The 27,079-nt window shown below is 40.3% G+C and overlaps 1 protein-coding gene across 3 annotated transcripts in view; it reads right to left on the reverse strand.

Annotated features, from left to right (window-relative positions):
• CHN1 (chimerin 1) overlaps positions 1-27,079 on the reverse strand; it is a 147,786-nt gene that overhangs the window by 46,631 nt on the left and 74,076 nt on the right. Inside the window, exon 6 of one of the 3 annotated variants that reach the window (XM_084797678.1) lies at positions 22,555-22,843. In XM_084797678.1, coding sequence (XP_084653804.1) covers positions 22,555-22,843 — 289 coding nt within the window. Of the gene's footprint in view, positions 1-20,708; positions 20,733-22,554; positions 22,844-27,079 lie in introns of those variants that run through there. The other 2 variants (XM_084797679.1, XM_084797680.1) reach the window with 2 other exon arrangements.

Here is a 27,079-nt window from a genome sequence, read left to right on the forward strand (position 1 = left end):
CAAACCAAGCCAGAAGTTCAGTCAGCTCACTACTATATACACATTTCAGATTTCACAAAATATAGGAGGCATTCCAATGAAAACTCTAATTTAAATAAGATATGAGACATCCTTACATGAAGACATTGGCCATTAATTAATGACTGGCGCGCGCGCGCGTGTGTGTGTGTGTGTGTGTGTGTGTGTGTGTGTGTGTGTGTGTGTGTGTATACACACCAAGATCCTGTAGAAATGTTTTGGGTGCAAGTGGGAAAAGCTTGGGAAACGTTGGTGCATCCCGTACAGCACACCTGGAGACTAGTCTTTCTTTCCACCCCACACTCTAGCTCTAATCACGTCTTTTCAAAGGCAAATTATCGTGACGCGGATGCCAACTGAGAAAGCAAGGTTGGAAGGGGGCTGGAAAATGGGAGGGAAAAGAGACAGACTTTGGCAAGGAGTAAATATTATTTGCAACACTGCTTAATGTTTCCCATGGCTGTCACAACCCTCTGAGCAGTATGTAACAATGACAATCACATCATTAGATGAAGAAACTAGTGACTTGTTCAAGGTGATACAGCAGGAAAGTTTGAATCGGAATCCCCACCCTTTTCTGTAACATTTGGCTACACATACTACAGGCCCGACACACATGCTAAGTTAGAATTCCATTCCCTGGGCCCCGCACATCAGCATCCTAGCTGGCATGCCCTGTGGCTTGGGGGATGGGGAAACTGGATTCACTTTTGAGTGATTAAGAATTGTGGACTCTAGGAGCTGGAGAGATGGCTCAGAGGTTAAGAGCACTGTTTGCTCTTCCAAAGGTCCCGAGTTCAATTCCCAGCAACCACATGGTGGCTCACGACCATCTGTAATGAGATCTGGCCGGCAGGCACACATGCGGGCAGAATACTGTATAAATAATAAATACATTAAAAAAAAAAAAGAATTGTGGGCTCTACTTCAAGTGTAGTGAAATCTTGCAGTTCCTACAGATTGTAAATACCGAGGAAAAAATCTTTATAACACAAAGATATGTAGATTCAAGCAAATCTCACTCCAACATTAAGATAAGTCTTACCTTTATCCTCTGAATCACAATTTGTAGTCTAATTTTTATCCATGAGTGCCAAGAGCAGGAGAAATCCCAAGGTACCAACAACAACATGCACAAGTTAAATGTTTTACATGCATGATGTCACTTAGGTATCAAAGCAAGCAGTAAGTTAGATGTGCCAATTGTCATAGATGAAAAAACAAGTTCAGAAATCAAGTATCTTGCTGAAGGCCATATTGTTTTAAGACATGAAAACATGGCTTGAAGCCAGGTCTCTAAGATTTCAAATTTTGTCTTTTTTCTTGACTACCTTATCTCGCATAGTATCTATCTCTACCATGCACTCTTGAAAGGTTAGTACAAATCTTAGATAGAGAGCACATCATGTCACTAGGCACTTACTTAGGACTGTTATACGTAGATTGTGGTCTCTATCAGATTCAATGCCCACCCTAATTTCCAAGTGAACTTTAAGTCAAACATTACCGACTTCTGGTTTAGGATTTTTACTCTTTAAGCCATGTTCAAATTAATAAATGTTTGTGTTTCCTAGGAAACTTACACTCTGCTGGGTTCTAAATGTCACCCCAGGAGTCAGGTCATAATTTCTAAGTCAGCCCTCATTGCACAGGTCCTCAGCAGTAACATGAATCAGTAGAAACTTCACCCAGAATCCAAACAGATAAAGGACATCATGTTTCCTCTTTCATAATGTCGGTCAGCCAAGACGCATGGCAGAGCAGATGATGTGGGGCAGTAGTGGTGCTAGTACACTGTATTCTATCTGGCTGTGGTAAAAGGGGTCTGAAGACATAACACTTCACTTCCTTAAACACTGACCCACAAAGAAGGGTCCCCTCAGGAATGTAATTCAGACATGATCACTACCACCTCATCGCCTGCCATAAACTCTGTGCAGTGACTCTACAATACTGCATGTTCTACATCAAGATCATGATGTTTAAGAAGTAAATGTAGCTTCCTCTTGGGAACTTTCTGGGGAAAAAAACCTTTTATATCACCCACAAAATTTTATTTTATGAAATTCCTTTCAGTTCAAAGAATCCTAATGAAATCAGAGAAGACTTTAGTAACCTATAAGAGGTGCGCTCCTCCTTCTTTCAGAGGCAGCCATTAGATTCTTTATTTGTATGTGTGGTGTCTCATGGAAATCAATGCTTAGCAGGGTCAGAGGCATCTGGATGGGGCTTGCAAATGATCAGTATGTTAAAAAAAAGAATGGACTGGAGAGCCGGCTCAGCAGCTGAGAGCACTGGCTGCTCTCCCAGAGGACCCAGGTTCCATTCCCAGCACCTACACGGCAGCTCACAACCGTCTGTAACTCTATTCCAGGGGATCCAGCACCCTCACACAGACATCCTGCAGCAAAGGTAGTATGGGAATGAACATAAAATAAAAATAAATAAACCTTTAAACTTTTTTAATAAGCCAGGCATGGAAGCTCATGCTTTTAATCCCACCATTTGGGAAACTCACAGAGGATCTCTGTGAGTTTAAGGCCAGCCTGGTCTACAGAACAAGTTCCAGGACAGCTAGGACTACACAGAGAAACCCTGTCTCAAACAAACAAACAAACAAACAAACAAAATTTTAATGAAAGAATATACAGAAACTCTGACTGAAATGGCAAGCCTTGTGAGGCAGAACAGATTAACGAGGTATTTTGTAGTTACCTAACAGCACCTACCCACTACTGTCCTCCTCTCCACAGGATGTTATGTGGGGGCCGTCTGAGCAGCTGAGAGCCAAAGCTAAATTGGTCAAATGAAGGTTACCTGTCCACATGGGGCCAGTGCTTTACCATCTTTAACAGAAATGCCCTTCCCAGCAGAGGCTGGCGAACAGGGACGAGCATGCAGAGGCACAGGTGACCTTCCTCAACAAACTGGAATGTGCCCAAGCATCTTTAATGCAAAGTTGCTTTCAATCACCACGCCAGAGGACAGGTGGGATGTACCGTTGGGTTTATAAATGACATCAGAATAGGCCTGGGTGCATGAAGGAGTCCTCAGAAAATCTCTTCTGCCCCAAGCTTGAATCTATAACCATGTTTCATACCAAGGAGTAACCTAGAAGACAGGAATCCTATTCTAGTCTTATTCACAATAATTTTACTTATTGTATTTTGTTAATGTACTCACCCACAAAAAAAAAAAAAAAAGCCCAGGTTCAGCTTTTATACTGACCCACAGCAGGGCTCTTTCACAGAACTTAAGAACTTCTGTTACATAGGTGACTCCATTCTGTCCTCACATTCCTGTTTTCAGAAGGGATATCAGTTGATGTTAAGGCATTTGCTTAGCGGCAGAAAAATCAAAGCAGCCGCGATGGAAATGCGAGCCTCATGATTCATACCCTACCTGTGTCTTCCTGCTGTGCTTCGCTGAGAGCCGGGACAGGACTGAGGCTGAACTGGAAGTGAGGCTTGGTGTGCCGAGGAGAACCAAAAACAGAAATAGGCACCACTGTAAATAACCATCCCAGGCTGAGTTCTAAGCTTGGCAGCTGACTGACAGCATATGGAGTAAGATGGCCAGTGTGTGCTGCTGTGACAGAAAGCATCACCTTAAAAGGAAGAAAGGGTTCCTCTTGCTGCCTGTCTTTGAGGCACCATCTCAGGGTCATTTATTTCTATGGCTTTGCGCTTGTGGCAGCAGAAGTCAGTCTACCTCGTGGTGGCCTCGAAGGGGCAGAGGACCCAGCACACCATCACGGCGCACTCCTACAGACCTGGCTTCCGTTAGCCTCATCTCCCAAAGGTCCCACTTCTTCCCAACACTGTCGTGACTATGGGCCACGTTTTCAACACATGGGGCTATGGGGGGGGGGTATTCTAGTAAAAACTAAAGCAGATAACCTTGGCAAGTAACTCCTGGCACTTAAAAGCCTTTTGTAAAAAACAAAACAAAGCAAAGCAAAACAAAACCTTGATCTTGTCTATGGTAGCCATAGTGACAATGTTGGTCTGCTTGGTCAATGTAGCCCTTGCTTAGGTGTCAGTTTTAGACAAAGGAGTACTAAGCAGGGAATCCTCGTTGTTTGTACATTTATTTATTTATTTATCTTGGTTTCTTTTATGATAACAAAATTATTCTCCAAACTGATCAATTAAAAGATAGTCAGGGAATCAACTAAGAAGCCACCTTTAGAAATGTGTAAACTTTCCAACGACCCCCACCAAGAAGACACTGTAATGTAGGGGGCAGAGCCATTCCAGTTGCTTGTATGAATAGCCAAGTCTGAACAGAGAGTTCAGAGTGGCCAATGTAGAAATTATATAAATTAAGATGCGTTTTCTTATTTTTAAAAAGAATGTAACAGTAAGTAAAGACTTGGGATAGCCTGAGAAATTATATTTTATATACTCACAAATTCATTAAAGAGAATACACAGCTGCAATACTAAGCATTCATGAATTAAATTTAATCACGAGCATTTCACTGAGTATTATATGCTGTGGTTTCACCAAAAAATTGGTGAATACCAGAGAATAAGGTTACATCCTATCTTCACAAAGGCCATAAATGTATATTTTAAGAATTAACTACAATTGGAGTACATATTAGTAGAATATAGGTATTTTTAACTCCACAACCACATTTTCTAAGAAAGGCTGAGTTTGTCCAGTAATCTGTTTATAGCCCCCTTCCATGCTGCTCCATGGTCTCCTGGGATTTCTCAGGCAGGTCACTTTCCATCCCTCCCTTCCAGACCACTGTGTCCTTCCATGGTGACTGCGTCTTCAAGCTCTCAAAGTGCAAGCACAAGGTATAGTTTACGATCACTTCATACAGTCCTTTTAGCATAAGTAGGTGAGGGGCTGCATCTTATTCACTCTCCTCCTCAGTCAGCCTAACCACTTTTCCATCAAGAGTTAAACTCATCTTTCAAGTAAGTACAACAGTGTTACATACAATGAAGCGTGGCTCTGCGTCATATAATGTGTAACTAGCCTCAGATCAACTTAAGAGTGACCTAGGCTCTTAGGAAAGAGATACTATAAGAGATCTGCAGCTGAGTCTGTTTCTTTTCCATAAAGCAGGAGTGATGAAGAGTACCTCCCTCCGGGAGAGGTGCTGGGAGGCTGAAGTGAGATGCGCAGGGTGCACAGAACGCAGGCAAAGCATGTATTCTCAGGACCAAGCGCACATCAAGCATCTAAAGCTCTGAGACAAGATGGAAGAACGCTGCAGTGTTGCCACCGCCAGTGCTGCTCTCACCACTCTAAAGTAGTGCTTAGGAGAAGGAAGTAAAAATAAGTGGGGCAAGAGAACAATTCAGCCTCCTGTCTGTATATGGTTGAAATATATTTAATATAAAGAAAATATCCAAAAGTGTACTTAAAAAATAGCTATTAGTAAAATCCCATGGCTAGCCAGGAATATAAGAAAGAGAGGCTTTAAAAACAGTCTCCTCATTTGACAGTCAATATGGCTGCAAAAACAATGAACGAGAAACATGTTGGAGAGAAATCTGTGATTTGACAGAAGTATCTTAGCAACACTGCTGACCAAAGCAGACAGTGAAATGAAAATATCTGTAGCACTGACGGAGCACGAACTACCTGAAACAAGAGGGTGGTGCATTCCTGAGCGGCAGGTCTCATTTCTAATGACTGTTTATAAGGACCAAAAACAACTACGTTTTGGAAGAACATTAGAAATAACAGAAAATTCCTTCGTGAGTAAAACCTGTGAGGATGAGTCTTAAGATTAGGAGGAAAGAGAATATGGTCCTACCTATCCTTAGTAAGCACAGTTCCAAGTTTGATCATTTTTAATTCTACAAACTCAAACCCTCAACTCATTCTGAGATGAGATTACTTATCATTTTCAGAAGCAAAGAAGACACTGAAACAAGGGTGGGTAGCTGGAGAATTTAAGTGGATGCACTTATTACATTTTCACTGTCAAAATACCTAACTGTGTTATCGGTTGAATGTTATAAATGTTGATGTGTTTTACATCATATTTAATTCCATTGTTAATATCAGAATCAATCTCACCAGAAAAGCCCATCATATAGTGGAAAGACATCACATTCTCATTTGAGAACCAATACAAAACAATGAACTCGAAGCACGGAGGAGAGAAAACGTGTGATAACGGTATCTTAGCAATGGAGCTGTTCTTGGTTTTTATAAAAGCCAGTTCCTTGAGATATTGAGCATTATATTAAACCAAAGGTACTTTTTTCTTCTTTTTTTTTTTAACAATTATTTTTTAAAATTTATTTACCTTTATTTTATGTGCATTGGTGTTTTGCCTGCATGTATATCTCTGTGAGAATGTTAGATCTTTAGAGCCATAGACACTTGTGAGCTACCATGTGGGTGCTGGGATTTGAACTCTGTTCCTGTGGAAGAGCAGACAGTGCCCCTAAGAGCTGAGTCATCTCTCCAGCCAAAGATACTGCTTCTACTGAGTACTGGTGTCTGTCAGTACTCATCAGCACTGTAGAGAGTGAAGTCACTGTGCATGTAGCCTAGTCACCCCAACAAGAAGCACTGCTTCAAACCCTCTGGCTCAGACAACCAACTACTGTACCCTGATATTCCAATGTTTCTACTCTCACAGACTGTAATGGGTTAGTTTTGGAAAACAAAGACTTCACATTGGCCATCTGTCATACCTCAGCATCGAAAGACCAAATTAGTGTGCCTTTGGTTATATTATGCTCGAATGCTTGGTTTTAAAAGTTGCTGTTTGAGTTGTTGATAAATTCTACGAAAACAAACCATGAAATGAAGTTTGGCATGGGATCCGGCAGAATTACCAACAATTTCTGAAATGGCCCTAAATGCAAGTATCTGCATTCTGGACTATGGATTTGTGGGAGGCAGCATTCTTGGCACTAACAATCAAAAGCAAAATACAAATCACTTTGGAAGTGCTAAAAACGGTCTAAATCCTTTTGCATTAAGCATTCAGCCAAGATTTATGTAAAAATAAAGCACATTCATTTTATTAGGCAAGCTTGCTTTAGTCTTTAAGAAGTAGTAAAATTATATGCATACCATAAATTATTTTGAAATTAATTTCTCTATGACTTATCAGAGCTATTTGATTTTGAGGTTATTAATATACTTATATGCCAAGGGTAATATAAAAAATTAGTAAAATGTGGTCATGTTAGAAAAGTTTAAATTCTGATCCTGAAAATAAATGAAGTACGCCTTCCACTTGGGGTAAACAAGTCACTAATAAATGGCAATCCTGAATGTGAGAGATTCTTGCTACTCAGCAGGCTTTTCTAAGGAGCTGAATGATGGTATCAACAAATGTGCTTTCTGATACTATCTATATATAAACTGTGTGAACACTTGGAAGAAGAACGTAACTCAGCGAGCCAGTCAGCATCTTCCGAATGACTAATATGTGTTCAAGAATCATGCACAGTGGGCAGAGCCACTCAGAGCTCAGAACACACTAAGACGTTCCAGGACCACTAAGAACGGCACTGTTAGGGTTCCATAGTCCATTTGGAAACAAAGTTATTATGGTATGTATCAAGGAGAATCATCCACAGCTATCTGAAAAAGCTACTAAAACTCCCCTATTCAACTGCACATAGGCCAGATTTTCTTCTTCTTATTCCAATCAAAATCCAATGTGCCACCACGGACTGAATGCAAACTGTTTCTGAGAACCCCTTTCCACTTAGTATTACGGTAGAGTCTGCAGAGGTTTACAGAAATGTAAAGCAACAGCATTCTTTTTGTTTGCCTGTGTTGTGGGACAGGGATTTACTCTGTAGCCCACATAGACCTGAAACACACAATATAGCGTAGGATGGCCTCATAGTTAGTGGAATCCTCCTGCCTCAGACTCTGGGCGGGTGTATACTACCATGATTAACTTCATAATGCCATTTTCTTTTTTAAAAAAGACTTATTTATTTATTTATTATGTATACAGAAGAAGGCATTAAATCACATTATAGATGGTTGTGAGCCACCATGTGGCTGAGAACTGAACCCAGGACCTCTGGAAGAGCAGTCAGTGCTCTTCACCTCTGACCCATCTCTCCAGCCCCATAATGCCATTTTCAAAAGGTTTTTGTTTAATCAAATATATTATAATACTAATACTAACAATAATGTTATCGTGTTATTAGGTAGTTTATTATTTCCTAGAAAGAAGTAAGTTAAAACTTGTTTTAGTTCCCAGCATTACATCAATAGAAAGCACCCATATAAGCAAAACCCCTTAATAGTTTTCAATAATTTAAAAATTAGAGAGCCACAGACTTAGCATTTACTGTGCAACACAACTGCAACATGTGCACACAAAGAGGTAAACACATTCACAATGATGATTCCGTGTAAACCTACTGTGACACTTCTGCAAGCTTCTACTTTACATTAGGCTTGCAGTGAGCACGCTGCTCTGACACTTGGTCGAGTCTATTTGCCACCGTGCAGTGCAGAACCAGGAACACTGTATTTTAAAGGTGCACTTTTTGTTGTGGTTACTACTGCATTTCTCCAGCACTAGCATTAGTAATGTAGCATCTTTATCCCTGCCTTATAAAATGCCAATCCTTATTGTTACAGGCTTCCTTAGTTCCAAGAAATAGCATGGGAAGGGACACGGTGTCACGACGTGTTACAGATGGAGAGGGCCATTTGTTCCTGCTCCCTTCTGCATGTGCACCATAACAAAGTTCTGTAGTGAGTTCTCTATAACCTTCAGAGGACTGACTTGAAAAGTACTCCAATGGAAATCATGTTTATGTAGGAGGTGACAGTCAACTGGCCTTTTGTCACTTTCAAAGAGCTATGTGAGCATTAGTCTTGGCAATGAAATACTTGTTAGCACTTTGAAAATTGAAATGTTGGAAATCTGAGGTTGTGTACCTGAATTTAAGACAAATGTCAAAAAAGTGAAGGTGTGAGGACTAATCTTAAATATAATAATTGTGGTATGTTTTATATTATATTAGTGTGAATACATGCTTAATTATCAATAGTAATAATACAAAAATAAGTCATTATTACATAGCTCAATTTTTAAATATCCAAAACAAATTTACCAACCTCATTCTAAGTACATTATTATTTGATAGTCATATGCTGAATTATTATAAAATTTGTATATTTACCACTTTTGTATCAATCTTTTATTATATATTTAGGTTTCTGTATATTTCATTTTTCCCCTCTCTGAATTTGAATCTTTCTGTGATTTAAAGAAGGGAGGATAGTATTTTTTACTAGTGACAATTAGAGAATAAAGCTAAATTATAGGAGATGATATTTTGTTTTTTGTTTTAAAACATAAAACCTAATACAAAATTATACAGGAATAGATTTTCTTATTGTATACAATGGATTCTTTATTCTCTTGACATTAGAGATTATTGTAAAAGCTGAGAAGAGAGCTGTGGTTCTGGAGTGACATGTCCAGTAGGTGAAGGGCCCATCTGATCGTTCTCTGGTGGCCTAACTGTCCTTTTTGAGTTATTCAATAACTTAAGGGATAGCAACCCACTTAAATATTAGCAGGGTCCAGTGTTCAAGCTCTGGCTCAAAAAAAAAAACCATTATTATTTCTAGCTGTTTAACATAGACAGCTATTGTTTGTGAGTTCATTCTGGAAATAAAGACTGTGTCACTGAGGTGAGCCTAGAATGCCCTGATAACTGGTCACTAACCTACTGTACGGTTAGTATAAAACCATCCCAAAAGGCTGTCATGAAGACCACAGGAGAAAATCTGAAGAAGACACTTCACAGGGTTCCAACCCACAGAGTCTCTGCTTTTATAGTCAGAGCAACAATCTTTAGAATATATGCTATTGAGCCAGAAGATGCCTACAATTTCCTAAGGCCAATGGAAATAAATCATGTGGCAATTTCAAAAACAGACTCTCATGGGCACAGAATCGAGTTGATAGTAGATCTATACATTTGCAGTCTGTTCTACCCTTTAGAATAGGACATTTCAGAAGTTAAGCATCCTAAACCTAAAAAACAAAACAAAAAAACCCAAAACCAAACCTCTTAAGGGTTAACGGAACTCCTGTGTAAAAATCATATAGCTACAAACGCTATGAAGCTGGGTCCGTCATTCAATGACTGAACTGCTGAGAGGGTAGTGTCATGCTTAAAGCAAGGTCATCAATGTTAAAGACTAGGATTCAGACCTTTTCTTCCAAAGGATGCCCCATTTAAACCAACCAACCAACCAACCTGGTTGTTTTGTACATGGCAGGATGCTGGATAAACAGATCACATAAGCTTTCTCTGAGAGGTTTCTACATAGGAAATAAGGTGAAATTTTGTGGGGAAGTATGGAATTAAGAGAGTAAAAAAAAGTCTTCTCTCTCTCTCTCTCTCTCTCTCTCTCTCTCTCTCTCTCTCTCTCTCTCTCTCTGTGAGTGTGTGTGTGTGTGTGTGTGTGTGTGTGTGTGTGTATGCACACACTTTTATTTGTTTAAAGTTTGGTGTTTTCTGTTTTGATTTTTCTTTTTGTTTTATTTGTTTTGGGGGATTTTGTTGTTGTATTAGGTTTTTGTTTATTTTTTAAGAAAGAACTTAAAGTCCGGTGGGTAGGAAGGGGAAGAGGGACTAAGTCTAGAAAGACTTAGGGGAGTGGAAAAATATAACCAAATATAATTCAAATTCTGTTTTAAATAATAAAAATATAATTAAAAAGAGAAAAATTCAAAAAGAGAAAAGAAAATATGTCACAAAGAGCCTTTGGCCAAATCCTGCCCACCATTTCAAAGCTATGGCAAGATGATATTGCGGAACTACAGAATTTCTTTCTTTCCCTCTTTCCCCCTCTTTCCCAGTGCTGGGGCTTTGTGAATGCTAAACAACTTCTTTACTGAGCTAATTTCCTAGCCCTCTTTTTGCTTGTTTGTTTGTTTGAGATTTATTTATTTATTATTATGTACACAGTGTTCAGCCTGCATGTATACCTGCACACCAGAAGAGGGCATCAGATCACATTACAGATGGTTGTGAGCCACCATGTGGTTGCTGGGAATTGAACTCAGGACCTTTGGAAGAGCAGTCAGTGCCTTTAACCTCTGCGCCATCTCTCTAGCCCCTCTTTTGGCTTTGTAACATAGGGTTTTTCCTTGAATTTATGGTCCTCCAGATTCAGCCACATCGATAGCTAGAATTACAGGGCTGTGCCACTAAGCCCAGCAGAACTTATTTTATGGATCATAACCCCAGATTAAATAATAAAGAGCTAATATTGTTTAAGCATCCTGCTTAGAAAGAAAAACAATAAATTTACCTAAAAGTTTCGAATGAGTGACCAGATGCTGATCATGACATTGCGTATATCTCTTAGAAATGTCATGATGAAACCCATACATGTTGTATATATTATCTTTTTAACACATTAATTTTGTATGTGTATGGCATGGCGTACACATGCAAGCCAAAGGACAACTTGCAGGAGCTGGTTCTTTCCTACCATACAGGTCTTGCGGGTTGATCTGAGGTTGTTAGGATGGGGAGCAAGTGCCTTTAACTGCTAACTCATCTTGCTGGCCCTGTTTAACATATGCTAATAAAAGTAAAGTGATTGAGCTACTCACCACTACCACATATGTGTTTTAGCATAGCATGGAAAGTGGGGGCAGACAGACTTGACACATTTCTTTTTTTTTGGCTGATGCTTATTTCTTTCTACCAATAGTCACAGTTCTCCAAGCCTTGTGAAACAATATCTCCAGGATGTTACCATAAACTATTAAAGGTTAAATAAAGGGTCACAAAAGTGCCTAAATCTTGTTCACCAGAAGGCAGTTCTAGACCATGTAAGGACCTACTCTAATCAAGATACACTGAAATTAGTTATAAATACAAATATATAAAAAACTTAACCAATTTTGAAGAAATTCTAACATGGGGCTGGGGGTGTAGCTCAGCTGTGAGGGTGCTTGCCTAGCACACACGAGGTTGTGGGTTCAATCCCGAGGACCATATGAACTGGTCAAGGTGGACGTGGATATAAAGTATTTTGAATATACTCATGCCTAGTACCTTCTCCCATGCCCTCTGCTTCCCAGTGATCCCTCTTTTACTATTATAGTGTTGTTTGTTTGTTTGGTGGGGTGCGGGTGACCCAATAAGTTCAATAAGGGTTGTGAATTCTTTTAAAAGTTCCTCATAGTTAATTTGTGAGCAACAAGGCCAGGTCAGTTTACAACTTTTTTTGTGTCTAAAATGCAAATTAGCCCTAAAGGTGCAGAGTAGACTTGTTTCCAAACCTTAAATGGAAATTTTGTCAGTAATGATTTCCTCACCAAAGCCTAAAAGCTGTGAAATCCCAATTACAGGTGAATTTCCAATAGTATCTTTTCTAACCTTGTAGTCAGTAACCAAAGAGTTACTTTGTTTGTTCAATTGGTCTAGATATAGAAATCTTCCTCAAACTGCAGCTGGCTTAGAAATTACAATTTGATAATCTTTTGGCCTGGCTCATTTGATCTGTTTTCCCCAGTGACTTTCAATTACTCTCCTTTCTGCAGATCACAGATGCAAGGACAGATGAAAGTCACATCAATAATTTTCCAGACTCCACTGATGTTTTCTTCAATTATTACAACATAGGATTTTTCAGTATGGTCTACATGGACTCACTGTATGACTGACAACTGAGCACTCAGCCTTGACCACTTGGAGCACATTTCCTATAGATGTGCACCCAGACCCCGTCCTCACATGTTATCTCACCTCAAAAGGCTACTTTTCTAGACCGTGGATGCTGTACCTGAGAAGGGAATGGTCCTCCCCACCTGCAGGAGCGTTCCAAAGATTCTGGGTCCATACAGGGAAAAAAATAGATAGTATGGAATTTAGCTGAATAACTATGCTTTCTTTCTATTTCCTGATACATTTCATTTGGAATCTTGAATTGGGATAAATTAAAAAAAAAAAAAAAAACAAACCATACCTCTAAGGCAGGCAGTGGTGGTGGGCTCCTTTAATCCCAGCACTCAGGGGGTAGAGGTAGGCGGATCTCTGTTTGAGGCCAGCCTGGTCAATGGAGTGAGTTCTAGGACAGCCAGGACTACATAGAGAAACCCTGTCTCCAAAAACCAAACCAAACCAAACACCCTCTTGTTTCATTAGTCAACAACTGTTTATATAAAACTCAAGGTGCTGAATCAGAAATTAAACAATACTGAGAGGTTAAAGTCTTGAGATTAGGATTAAAATGGCATAAATTTATATTTATTTACAATCTGTCTTTTAAAAAACCAATCTTCTTATCTAAAAATATATTTTCTGGCTATTGCAGCACAGACTCAAACTGAATTAGTCTAACTTAAGCATGTTTTGCACTCATAATATTTAATAGGTGACACAGGTGGTTTGCCTCTTACTCTCCAAATGTCTACGTTAAACAGCTAAAAATAATAAGTTTTTTGAGCTAGAACTTTGTATATTGTATCTTCCTTCAGAGACTAGCATGTTTTTCTGCAAATTCTGCAAATAGGAGAAATAGACAAATGCTGAATTAAACAAAGTTAATTTTGAAAACTGAGGGCTAGTTCATGGAAACTTACAGAGAAATGGGGACGGTGGCCTTGGCTTCTTTAATTTGTTTAAATTCAAGGTAAAGTCTAGATAATAAGAAGGTGTTGTTCAGCAAGACTGTTTAGAGACAGAAAATGAAGACATTAGTGGCTGAAGAGGGAGAGCATTGGCCTAGCTGGACTAAAGAAAACAGAGCCTGAGAAGCCGTAAGCGGATCACCAGGAGCGAGGGCTGCTCACTGCCCCAGCAACTAGCACAGCGCTTTGTGTCTTATACACAGAAAAAGGAGAACTGGAGTGTGACTGACACCAAACAGCAAGTTTAAAAGAGATAACACCCTTTAATGTCACAGTTACTAGAAAGCTATTAGGTAAAGACACAGCTTTCCTTTCTGTGGGTAATAAGGTGGAAAGACAGATGAGAGTCAAACAAATAATTTCCCAGGAACCTCTGGAGATAAATAAAAGAATGGTGGTTTGAATAAAAATACCCCCCATAGGTGCATAGGGAATGGCACTGTTAGAAAGTGTTGTCTTGTTGGAGGAAGTGTGTTTCTATCACTTCCTGCTGCCTCCAGATCCAGATGCAGAACTCTTAGTTGCTCCAGCACCAGGTCTTCCTGCCATGGACAAAAACGGACAGAACCTCTGAACTGTAAGTCAGGCCCAATTACATGTTTTCCTTTATAAGCGCTCTATTGCAAAGGCCTGGCTCAAAGGGTTTCAGAGAGGAAGACTGTTAGTATGTGGCTTGAATGTGGCTACTTTCTGCTGTTGTGAAAAACAAAACAAAAATAAAACAACAAAAAACCTGCCTGAGGCTAAATTGAAGAGTTTTGGATTAGTTGTGTTGGCAGAGGGAATTTCAAAACACCCTAGCATTGACTATGTCATGCGGTTATTAATGTTCGTGGTCATGAAAAATCTATAATGAAAACGAGCAAGTTGAGCAAAGAAACATACAAAATGTACAGTTCATTGAGAAAAAGGGCACCAGGAAGGGAAATGGAACCAAATTCTGTGTTCAAAGAAGTAAACAGATTAAAGAAAAGCTGATATTGAATAAAATAAAGGGAGTGTGGTGGCATCAGGGCAAGATCTCACGCAGCTAAGCTTCCAACTTGTGAAAAGGAACTAAAGAAAAGCTCAGAGCCAGCTGTGGTGATGGACAACTTTAATCTCAGCACTCCAGAGGTAGAGGCAGAGGCAGAAGAAGGTGGATCTCTGAGTTCCAGGTCAGCCTAGTCTACAGAGAGTTCCAGAACTCATGGAAAATAGAAAGCTAATGAAGATGTAATTAAGTGAGGGGACTATGCTCCAGCCCCGGCAAGCAGGGGAATTTGGCAGCTTTAGGCATGTGGTTCTGGCTTTAGATTCAAGGATAGAAAAAAGGAGTTATGGAATCTCCCTCTCCAACAAAGAAAAGCATCCACAGCCAGCTACGTGTAAAGGGTGTCCCTGCATAGAGGCCTAGAGAGGCCACTGCGTGACGCTATGAAGGGGAAGCTTGGGTGGCCTTAGAGACTCTAAGATGTCAGACGCCAGAGTCGAGAGACAGCTGCCAGGGAGAGATGCTAACAGGAAGTGGAACCGGCCCAAGAGAAAGACGTGTACTGCAGTCAGCAAAGCTGAAAGGAGTTGGAGCTCTGTAGAGCACTCTGACATCAGACGTGAAGATGCAGAGTGTGGAGTTTGTCCAGCTGGTTTTTGGTCTTGCTTTGGTCCAGCATTTCCTCACTATGCTCCCTGCCTCCCTTGTGGAATGGTAATGTGTATCCTGTGCTATTATACCTTGGATTATGTGATCTGCTTTTTGATTTTGATCTTAAAAGAGATTGCATGAGTCTCAAAAGAGACTTTGAACTTCGGACTTTTAAACAGTGGTGACACTGTAATAGATTAGAGGAACGTTTGAAGTTGGACTAAATACATTTTGCGTTATGATATGGCTACAAGCCTGTGGGGGCAGGGAGTAGAATGTGGTAGTTTAAAATAAAAATGGCCCCCATAGGTCCATAGGGAGTGGCACTATTATGAGGTGTGGCCTTGTTGGAGGAAGTGTGTTCCACTCACTTCCTGTTGCCTGTGGATCAAGACATAAACCACTCAGCTCCATCTCCAGCAGCATGCCTGCCTGCAAGTCACCATGCTTCCTGATAGGGGCAATATGGACTAACCCTCCGACACTGTAAGCCAGTCCTGATGAAATGTTTCCTTTATAAGAGCTGCCATGGTCATGGCGTCTCTTCACAGCAACAGAACCCTAACTAAGACAAGAAGTATTACCATGTTGCTTAGTCAGAGAGAAATTCCACTTTCTTTCTCTTTCTTCTTCCTTCCTCCCCTTTTTTCTCTTTCTTTCTTCCTCTTTCTTTCTTTCTTTTTTTCTTTCTTTCTTTTTTCAAGATAGGGTTTATTAGTGTAACAGTCCTGGCTGTCTTGGACCTTGATCTGTGACCAGGCTGGCCTTGAACTTACAAAAAGCCATCTGTCTCTGCCCCTGGAGTACTGGTAAAGGCCTGAGCTGCCGCCCCCTCCACCACCACCTGGATGAAACTCTCCTTTTTTTTTTTTTTTTTTTTTTTTTTAGACAGGGTTTCTCTTTGTAGACTTGGCTGCCCTGTAGACGAGGCTGGCCTTGAACTCATAGTGATCCACCAGCCTCTGCCTCCCGAGTGCTGGGACTAAAGGCATGCGCCACTATGCCCAGCTGAAACTCTACTTTCTTGATGAAGCAATCAGGAAACTTTTGATGTCTTTGTGAACAGAAAGGACAGTTAGAACATAGAAAAGATGATTTCCAAGGGAGCCCTGAGCTGTGTGTCTGCGGTACCCAAGCATCTGGCTGCTGCCTGGTCTGACCCAGGAACAATAATGCTCCATGTGGCTAGTGTTTTACCTTTGCAAGGAAGACCACATTATAAATTCATCAAAATTACACTAGGTGCCAGAGAGATGGTTCTGTGGTTAAGCGCACTTGTTGCTCTTACAGAGGATCCAAGTTTGAGGCCCAGTACCCATATGGCAGCTTGTAATTGTCTATAATTCCATTCCAGGAGAGGTAACACACTCTTGTGAACTCCATGGGCATCAAGCATACATACAATGCACAGACATCCATGAGAGCAAAACATGCATGCATATAAGAATAAAATTAATAAATCTAAAAAACCAATCTGATAGCAAACAATGCAATGGCACATAGAAGCATCTTTAAGTTATCATCAGATTGAGATGAATTGACATTTAGGAAGATTAAGGGCTTGTTCAAGGTCAGATAACTGACGGACAATGATCATGTAGGTTCCTTGTAAACAAAACTGTGCTATCCTAAGCAGTGTGTCTTACAGAAGATAAACCACTATTAGAAGTTCTGTGCAGAACTTGCAGCTTTGCTAAAAATCACGAGATTGGTAATTAGCAACCCTACCACACTGGAGAGTCCTGTAAAAGCATGCTCACCCCCGAAACCAAGCTGATCCTTGAGGGAGCTACAATGGAAACTTGGGTGTTGGCATAATCTTATTGCACACAGTGTACAGTTTACCCTTGTTCATTCAAATGCTGTTTTTCTACCCCATTACCTGGTTTCAAGCCAGACCTGGCATTGTAATGTTTATTATAAGTGACTCCTGTCTCAAGTTAGTGTAAACATGCCCGCCATTTGTTCTCTGCTCTGCTAATAAAATACCAGGCAGCCAATGCTGAGCAATATAGAGATTGGGGGGACTTCCAGGTCCAGCAAGGGGTGGAGAAAGAGAGAGGAAGTAGGGATTGAGCCACGAGGAAAAGACCAAGAAGCATCAGGAGAAATGAACCAGAGCCAGGAGTGATTTAAAAAGAAGTCTAGTGGGAATTTTGGATGGGAGGAAGCTAGATTAACTTGAACGTTTAGGATGGAGTAATTATTGCTCAGTATTGTGTTCTAGGCTAATCAAATAAATCACAGTCTGCATGTGTCATTACCTGGGTAAATAGCTGGCTAAATATAAACTACTTCTGGACTAACTCTATGATTAACATCACATTAATAATCATTCTGCACTTGGGCATGTAAATTCATGGATACTGAGGTGGCTGAAGACAGGGCTAAGAAAGAAGAGGAGGAATCTGACACTCAGCATGGCGCCACACTCCTGTGATCCTAGTACCTGACAAACAGAAGCAGGAGGATCAAGAATCTAAGGCCAGCCTGGCCCACAAGGAAACACTCTTTGGCTTTTGTTTTGCTTTGTTTTTTTGGTTTTTGTAGTTGTTGTTTGTTTTTGCTTACATGTACACCTGTGTACTATGTGTGCACTGGCTGGTTCTGTGTCAACTTGACACAAGCTAGAATCATCTGAGAGGAGGGAGCCTTGACTGAGAAAATGCCTCCATGAAATCCGGATGGAGGACATTTTCCCAAGTAGTTGATCAATGGGGGAGAGCACAGCCGACTGCAGGTAGAGCCAGGCCTGGACTGGTGGTCCCGGGTTCTAAAAGGAATCAGGCTGAGCAAGCCATGGGGAGCAAACCAGTAAGCATCACTTCCCTACGGCCTCTGCATCAGCTCCTGCCTCCAGGATCCTGCCCTGCTTGAGTTCCTGTCCTGAGCTCCTTCGATAATAAACAGTGATGTGGAAGTGTTTCATCATAGCAACAGAAACCGTAACTAAGACAATGTGCACTGGGTACCCATCCATGGAAGCCATATAAGCACTGGATCCTTTGGGACTGGAGTTACAGATATTTGTGAGCCATCATGTGAATACTGGGAATCTAACCCAGGTCCTCTGAGGAGCAGTCACTGCTCTTAGCCACTGAGCCATCTCTGCAGGCCCCACACAGGGTAAAGAAAAGGAGTGGCTTAAACAGATATAAGAAAAAGGAATGGCAGGGTATGGGCCAACAGAATGTGGAGGCAAAAAGAAAAAGAAGGAAGGAAGGAAGGAAAGAGAATCAAGACATGGTTTCTAAAGAGTGCTTTATGCTATTCCTCTAGTGTCATTAATTTTATTGTTTAAGATTAAGCATATAAAAGTCTTTTGATTTCTAAATTAAGACTGTGTAGCTATGTACTTTTCAAGCAAAGTTAAAAAAAAAAAAAGGGCTACTATGAGCAGGCCAATTAGCACACCAGATCGACCACACCCTCCATCTGTTGCAAGGAACAAATAACTGAATGGTTATAGAGGTATTTAATGGCTCCAGTAGAAACAATAACTTTTGGCAATGCATTAATTATATTTCAATGTCAAATATATGTAGTTTGGTAATCCTAAAGAAGTCTTTAAAACTTAAAATTTCAATGTAAAAGAAACTCCTTAAAATCAAACTAATGGCAAAATGTAAGGCACTGCATTTATTCTAAACTTCCTTAGAAAAAGGAATATACACACATATATACATGTAGATATACAGATTTGTGTATGTGTGTGTGTGTGTATGTGTGCGTAAGGAAAAAAAAGACAACACTTATGAGAGGAGTACAATTTAGCTTTCTAAAGTTTCTTGCACCAAACATTTTCACAACCATGCCATCATGTGAGAGGGTTGACATTCATATAGCTGATCCAAAGCTAAGGACATTCTGCCTAGAGTATGTCTTGGCTCACTGAGTTGTTTCTGAAATGCAAATTATATGGTTTGTTTGTCAGTTTATATTATTAATGTTTATAAGAAATATTTTCTACAGCATGTTTTCCAAAAGATTTAAAATTAAATGAGTAATTTAATTAGTATGAAATTATCATAAAACTCCTGAATGCATCCATTGGTCCAGGATCTGTACAGACACACATATATTTATTACTTGGAACAAGAATCTATTGAAATACAGTTCCAAGAGAAACAGAGGCTACTAATAAGCTGGGCCCCTGTCCAGTTCTGGATGCCTAAACCAAGCTCCTGTGGAGGAGAAGGGAGTCTGCCTTCCTTACATGCTGCAACTTCACCGTTTTATGTATTACACTGCTTTAATTTTCTGTTTTTATTATTTTATTCTATTTAATATATAGGAATGTTCTGTGTCTGCATGTACACCTGCAGGCCGGAAGAGGGCACCAGATCACATGATAGATGGTTGTGAGCCATCATGTGGTTGCTGGGAATTGAACTCAGGACCTGTGGAAGAGAAGACAGTGCTCTGAGCCATCTCTCAATTCCCAATGCTTTCTTTAGTTTTCTTGTTTACAATGAATTTTTCAAGCTTAGAAGACAATTTGAATAGTAAATGAGAAAAATATCATAGCTATCACTTGGGAAAAAAACAAAGTAAAAACTCTGACCATTACAATATGCTCAAGGGACAAGAGTCACCTTGGATTCATGTCCTGTGGCAGCAATGCTCACGGCCATGAACCATACAGCAAACATATACAGTGGACAGTTTAGAAGCTGGTATAGAACTGACACCCACGGACCACAACAAACACACCTGAGAAGTTCTTACTCTTCAACTCCAAAACAGAGTAATTGCTACACCAAACTTTACCAAGGGGATCTGTACGAAACATTATTTTCCAACGCTATTCTTAACAACAGCAGGTGACTCAAGTAGTCTTTGGAGCACTATTAGGGATGGGAAATCAAGTTAGCTCACCACTGAAAACCAACTAAAAAGAAAACAGTATTAAAAATCTGAATTTTGTCTAATTATTTTGAGTGAGCACTTACGTGTATTTTTATTGGAATTCTGTGCCATTCCTCTTTTACAGAAAACCCCTTATTTCAGATGAAGAAACCCAAGTCTAGGTTGGTTAGGTGTCAGCTACAGAGTTGTGCAGTCAGCTGGTAGATAACTAACAATTCTCACGTTTCAGGAGACTCCAGGACATGGTTAGTACTGTGCTCTCTCCTCCCCATAACACGTAACTGCACAGTCTAGCCCAACACTCTTGTCCTCCCAGAAATGAGGCAGTTGTCTCATTCAGGCACATAAGTGCTTGTCTACAGTGGAAGCAATACCCAGCTCTTAGCTCCAACACTAGCATCCTGTCCAGAGCACTACTCCAACTTCTAAAAATCAACACTTTTTGCCTCTTATGTAAGAAGTCCTGGGTAAAGAGGAGATTTAACTATGAAGGGTCCATTAAAATATTTATTAACCCACTTTTGTGTCAATAAGTATTCTGAATCAGTTAAGCATGGTTGCCTTTACTTACAGATGTCATCCACTGTGACAGGGAATCGGGGTTTCAAGCTGTTGAACAGGTCATTATCCCTGTCTTGTTGGATGACACCTGTAAATAAAATAAATCTATTTTTGAGTGAGATTTCTATGTCAACTCTACTTAAGATGCATGCAGTAATTTTTAAATGGTCCTCATTGATGCACTACTAGAGAGAGCTACCTCCCAGTGCTAACTACTTTCTATAAATAGTTTTTACTTGTCCCTCAACACACAGAGTCCTGGGAGTTTAGTGTTTGATGTTGTCAGAACACAATCAGAAGGTGAGACTCTTGTAGGTGGTGTCCATTTCAGTCTCCTGCCACTGTAATTAACATTTCCACTTCATACAAGGGACAAGCTAAGCCCTGTCAATTAAATAACTAGCCTAATGTTAAATAAAACACCTAACGTCACTACTTCAAGTCTCTAGGATCGAAAAGTTAGCAAAGTTTACCATTAGGCTGATAAACTTTCAAAGACTTCAGTATTTCAAGAAGGCAAATTTACATCTATGCAAACTGCTACAGTGCCATTACTAGATATGGAATGTGCAGGTGTTCCTGGAAATGTCACAGGTGGAAAATAAGAAGTGAAAAAAACAGGAATGAGACAGAGAAAAGAACACTATTCAATATAGCACATATCTTATGATTTTAAATTTTGGCAACTTCTAAACAAGATTTGCAGCTCCTAGCAAATACAAATATAGAAAAGACCATATTTAAAGCAAAATTTCAAGAGCCAGTGATTTAAAACATTGGTTTCTCTGTAGTTATGGAACACCAATTGAGCTAAGATCTGCCAGAAACCAAAATTTGGGCTGGACAATGAACAGTAAATTTCCATCTCCTGCCAACCCACAGCAAAAATGAGCTTATGCTGCTTTACAATGAGGTCACGGACAGAGCCCACAGCACAGGGTTAATCCCAGGCACACACACACTGTCAGCTTTGCCTTCATCATCCCTCTCACCCCACAAGCTGGCACTTGTCACAATCTTACAAGTAAGACCAGACGCAGTGGGACTAGCTTACAAGTCTGTTGCAGAAGCCGGGCTCTATACCTGTCTGCACATCCTTAGCCACCAGAGACTCCTGCAGACTCAGAGGACATAACACGCTTCCGCTAAAGCGGAGATGTTCCTGTAAGTTGACCCCACAAAACGCACAACAACGCAACATTCCCACTTGGAAGGAAAGGATGAAGAAAACGGCAATGAGGACAAACAATCTCAGTATCAAGGAATTCAAACTTTTTATATTATTCTGAAATATATCATGACTAAAATGAGATAACTGAAAGCTTAAACTATATTTTACAGTTAAAGAAAAGCAGAGCCTTCTGATTTAATTCCTTCTGACACTACAGGATAAATCCTCCCACCTATGGCTGGCTGATTCTCAGAGCAGTATAATAGTTACTATAGACAGAATTAAACCGTGTGTATTAAAATAAACAACACTGCTAAAACCACAACTGTTTATAAACTACCTTTAAAGAAAAAACCCAAAAAGCAAAGCCCATGGTTCTGCTGTGACCTCACACGGAGCAGCTGTCTTTCTGCTTGTACATTACACTCCTGACCAAAGCCCTTAACTTTTATGCAGGGCCATTTCCAACATTTTTAAAGCTGAAGACAATTTTTTTGAAGGGATGCAACCATGAGCAAAAATACAGCTGGTGCATTTTAATCAAACAAGTAAGAGATACACAAAGCTCAACCCCACAGACCCACCTTTCCTCCTGAGAGCCCTGTGGGAACTGGGGACACTCAGCAGGGGAGCTCTGGCAAGGACTCCCCACAGACAAAGAGAAGTGCGGTTCACGATAGCTTACCCTTTTCTCTGACACCCCATCCTGGCCTGTGGCCTCTTTGTCATCATGTGTCTCTTTCAGGACTGCCATGTGCTGTTTGTATGCTGGCTCTCTGTTTAAGGTTGTGTATCCTATGTGCTCATAAATTGGGTTTATCGTCATCTTGGCAATGTATTCTGCTGCCTTGGTTTCAATATAGAGAGTAATCAAGCCATCAGTCACCAGATCGTGGATGGACTCAAAGCGTTTCTCCCCAACAAAGTGCTTTCCATCGTAGTACAGCCTGAAGTTTCTGGTCTGACTTCCAAATCTGCCTCAATGAAATGGGAAAGATGCTTTTAAGAAAAGTGAACACGTCAATTCCTTCTGAAGAAGAAACAAACACAAACACCCCCAAGCTGACATCTATTACTTTTGTTTGTATAAGACAGTTTAGATCAGCTGTGCCTGATTCCAAATAGTCATCTAGAATACAGAAAATTCAACCTCTCAACACCAACAATAAACTTGAAATAACCAGGGTTATTAGCACAGTGATCCTAGAAATAGGCATTTTCACTTACATATCTTTTAAATCCATTTCATTACACTTGTAATAAAGTAGGTGAAATAAATCTTATAACCTAAGATGGCACATTCCATATGCAATTGGTCATCTATAATATATAAAATTTCTTCAAGTTGAATAATAAAAATATGCAATGTGCTTAAAGATCAGCATTAATGTCTTTCAACAGGGAAGCCCCATTCACCGCTCTTCGTGGGATGCTGGCAATCACTGACACTTGTGCTGCTTCCAGAACTGAGCCAAGCAGCAGACAGCACAGAAGCAACTGGGCCATTTCTGGCCAGAGCTCAAGTACTTGTCCTTCCCTTTAAACTTGTTCTGTGTCTGTTGGTTTGGAATAGGCAAAAAACGCTTACAATACATAGGGCACGTAAGTCACACACCATCAGATTACAGAGATCTGTTGTCAGCTTTAATGACTGGAGAAAGATAGTTTCCCTTCATAGGAATGTCAGGGTTTTGCTTCCTGCAAATTGAATCCAAGTTGGCAGGACTGACACCAGTGTCCTTGCCAGGAGATATAAGCAACTTAATAGGAGCTGATGCCAAAACAGGAAACACTGCCAGTCTCAGAGTAAGCACCAATAAAAACTAAGCAAATCAGAGAGGATCTACTTCACTTTGTTGTAAAAACAAAAACCACACACATACAGAATAAAAATTAAAAGTTTGCTTTGAAGAGGCAGCACGTGAAGCTGCGAGCTCAGTATGCAGCATGACTGGCACAGGCAATACCCAATGGGTGGGGATAGGCATTCTATTTCCTATTATCCTATCCATCCCATCCCATCCCATCCCATCCCATCCCACTCAGCTGGATGTAACTCTGTTCTCTGACTGGGTCTCACTGTATAATTCCGGCTGGCCAGGAACTCACTATGTAGAGCAGGTTAGCCTTGAACTCCCAGGGATCTACTTGCCTCTGTTTTCTGAGAGCTGGAATTAAAGGCGTGTGCCCCACATCCTGCTAGGAATTAGACACTTTTTAATAATGGGTCCAGAGTGTTCTGTTTGCATTTTATAGTTTAGACTTTAATAATGCTTAATCTAGAATCCAACATAATATCAATGTTGACCTTTTAACATAATTATCTACCTTGCGTTTCTTCAAAAGCAATCAAGTTTTTACTTATACTCAAGTAAAGGAGCCATATAATTAAACTTTCCTCTTCTCCATTTCTTTAAACTTAAATATTTCTCCCAAATTTTCAATACTGTAAGTCTCAAAGGCTAGAAAGACAGAAATGTCTACACCAAAATTAAATACTGAAGTTTTTAGTTTAATATACTACTTCCTTTCTCTAATGTGCAATATCTGCTACTTAAAAAACAAAACACTGAAAGACAATTTGAAATTTGTCTAAGCTCCTTTCCATGGTGGCTGTGACCCTCAAAATAAAGACTGTTTGGGCAGCAGTGCCAGTCATGGCCACACAAGTGTCCTCTGAACTCTGAGCAGTGCAGGGAGCCGACAGTGGGGGAGGAAGGCAGTGGGCCTGGCCCCACAGGCTGGGCACAGTGTGGCTGGCAGGGAAAAGGCTAGGTTTGGACCTGCTTTACCCCTGACTTCAAGAGGCCCTCTCCATGATGTCCAGCTCCTTGTCAGCCCGGAAGTGTGAGGAAGCTGTGAGATTACTAAAGGAATGAGGGTCATAAAGTACTTGATTAAACTCATCCTCAAAGGACATAGAAGCAAAAGTTCAGACTGGAATTTTGATTGATTTTTTTTTCCCTTTGGAAAACAACATGGTTTTACTAAAGGAACTGCATGTATTTCCTGCCTGCCAAAACCGCGCTGTTATTAGGAAGCCACAAAAGGAATAGCCTAAAAGTGTGGCTGTCAGACACTGCTCTGTCACTCTGATCTGCTTTGTACTTTGTTGTGTCTGTGGATGAGAAGCAGAGATCACAGAAGATCCTTGAAAATGGAAGGGAATGGGTGGACCTACTCTATGAACGAAAAAACAAGAAGATGACAACAGAGTTGAGGATTAGAGGGACCCTGCTTTTCAACAGTGTTCTGCTGGTAGATGGTCATTTATTCAACAAACACTCAAGAAAATACTCAGACACTTTCAGCACTACAAGTTCATGATATCCGGCTCACAGAGCAACCACAGTGGGAAACAGATAATCATAAAAGCAGATTGAAGAAAAATATGAAATGTTGAATTTCAAAAGCCTCACAGTAAGACTGCTTTAAATATTTTTTACACTATTTGTATATGTGAATGCATATGCCAGCATGCCCAAGCACACAGAGGTCAAAGGACAGTTTCTAGGAACTGGTTCTCTCCTTCCACCATTTGGGTTAGGGACTGAGCTTAGAACATCAGGCTTGGTAGCATCTTTATCAGCTGAATCACATTATGGTCAATTTCCTTTTCCTGTTTGCCTCTGCCTGGACTAACAACAGCTGCTTAGGGACACTTGGAATAGTGCAGTCCCAGCTCTACACAGACAGAGCGGAGCAAGATGAAGACTCACGTCCTCCAAAGTGGTCCTGGAGTTAACAGGCAGGAAAGAACGAGGGGCAATGTGCTCTGCACTATGACTGCTCTACGGAATTAGCGCCTCCTACAAAGACTAAGAGAGAGGCTCTAGGGCTGTGCAGTATTGAGCCCAGCTGCATTCAGATCCATTTCAGGATATGTAATCTGAACATTTAGCTTTAAAAAATGAACATAACACTCTTTTCCAGCTTTTTTCCTTGTGAATCATATTCCTAAAAAAAATTCAGTCTAGATACATAAGATGATGAAAATATGTATAAAATGTTACTTTCTGTAAAACTAAAAAGTAACTTTGATTTGCATCCAAAGTTATTTTGAAGTGACTCTTCACAGGACTAGAAGCTAAGAGATGTCTCCTGTTCACAATCAGAAAAGACAACACGTAAGACTCTATCTCTGCTAATACTGAGACGTCAGAGGAGTTTCTAACAACAAAACCACAAAACCATTTTCACCATAAACACAATTTGCATTATTTGCCAGAGGAAAGCATCCACCTCAACAGTGAAACACAGAGAACTACCTCAGAAGCACACACTCCTAAGCAAGGCTGTAGGAGACAAATGGGGACAAAGTAAGTGACAAACACTCTGTGATCAAAAGAACGCTTTAAACTAACTCCCCTTAAAACATTAGGTATGACTTTTGCCTAGTTTGCTACACAGTTTTGATGATAAAATGAGGGGAATTACTAAAGTGTGGAACCTTACGATTATATTCTCCTCTTATCTATCTAACTAAATTTTCCAAAGTGGCAGCAGATGGCTCTGGAAGGTGGATTAGGTGACAACCTACACAAGATGCAGCCAAGCACCCACGTGCTCCTCGCCCTGCCCTGGGGACCCAAGTTCTGCTCAGTGGAGAGGAAGAAACAGATTGATGGAGTGCGGGCAGAGCCGAAGGCTGAGGTGGCATCCTGGACACAGGGAAACTGAGACCTCCACTTTGCCTTTTCCTTATAGGAGACTGAAGACTGCTCTGGGGAATCCCATTAACTCTACAGTCAAGAGCATCATCCTATAACTGTCAGGCTCCGCTGAGCTCTTACTATAGTTGATGAGCCAAATACACTTAAATATGGTAATTAGCCGACAACTACCTAGTATCTAAGAAAAACCTTCAAGGAAGACAAACTACAATAAACTCACAGGGACAAAAATACCTGTTTTAAAAGTACTAACTTGATAAATTACAGGATGTCTTATTTCTATTCTTGAATAGAAGTTACCCGCCCCCGACCCAAATCATGCCACAAAGAAGACGTAAAGTAAACAGTTATGGTAGAGATCAGAGAGATAATCCAAGAAAATCACAAAGGAAGGACAGAAATTTACACAATTTACAAAATAGTGTGTGGGTAAATGTAACAAGGTACTCAAATAGAGCAGTAATTATAAATGATATCCTCAGATTGGCAGAATTTAATAAGTCTGACATTACAGAATTGCTACAAAGGCTGTGGCTG

Source organism: Acomys minous (genome assembly GCF_964271855.1).
Source record: "Acomys minous genome assembly, chromosome: 10".
In the NCBI taxonomy this organism is placed as follows: domain Eukaryota; kingdom Metazoa; phylum Chordata; class Mammalia; order Rodentia; family Muridae; genus Acomys; species Acomys minous.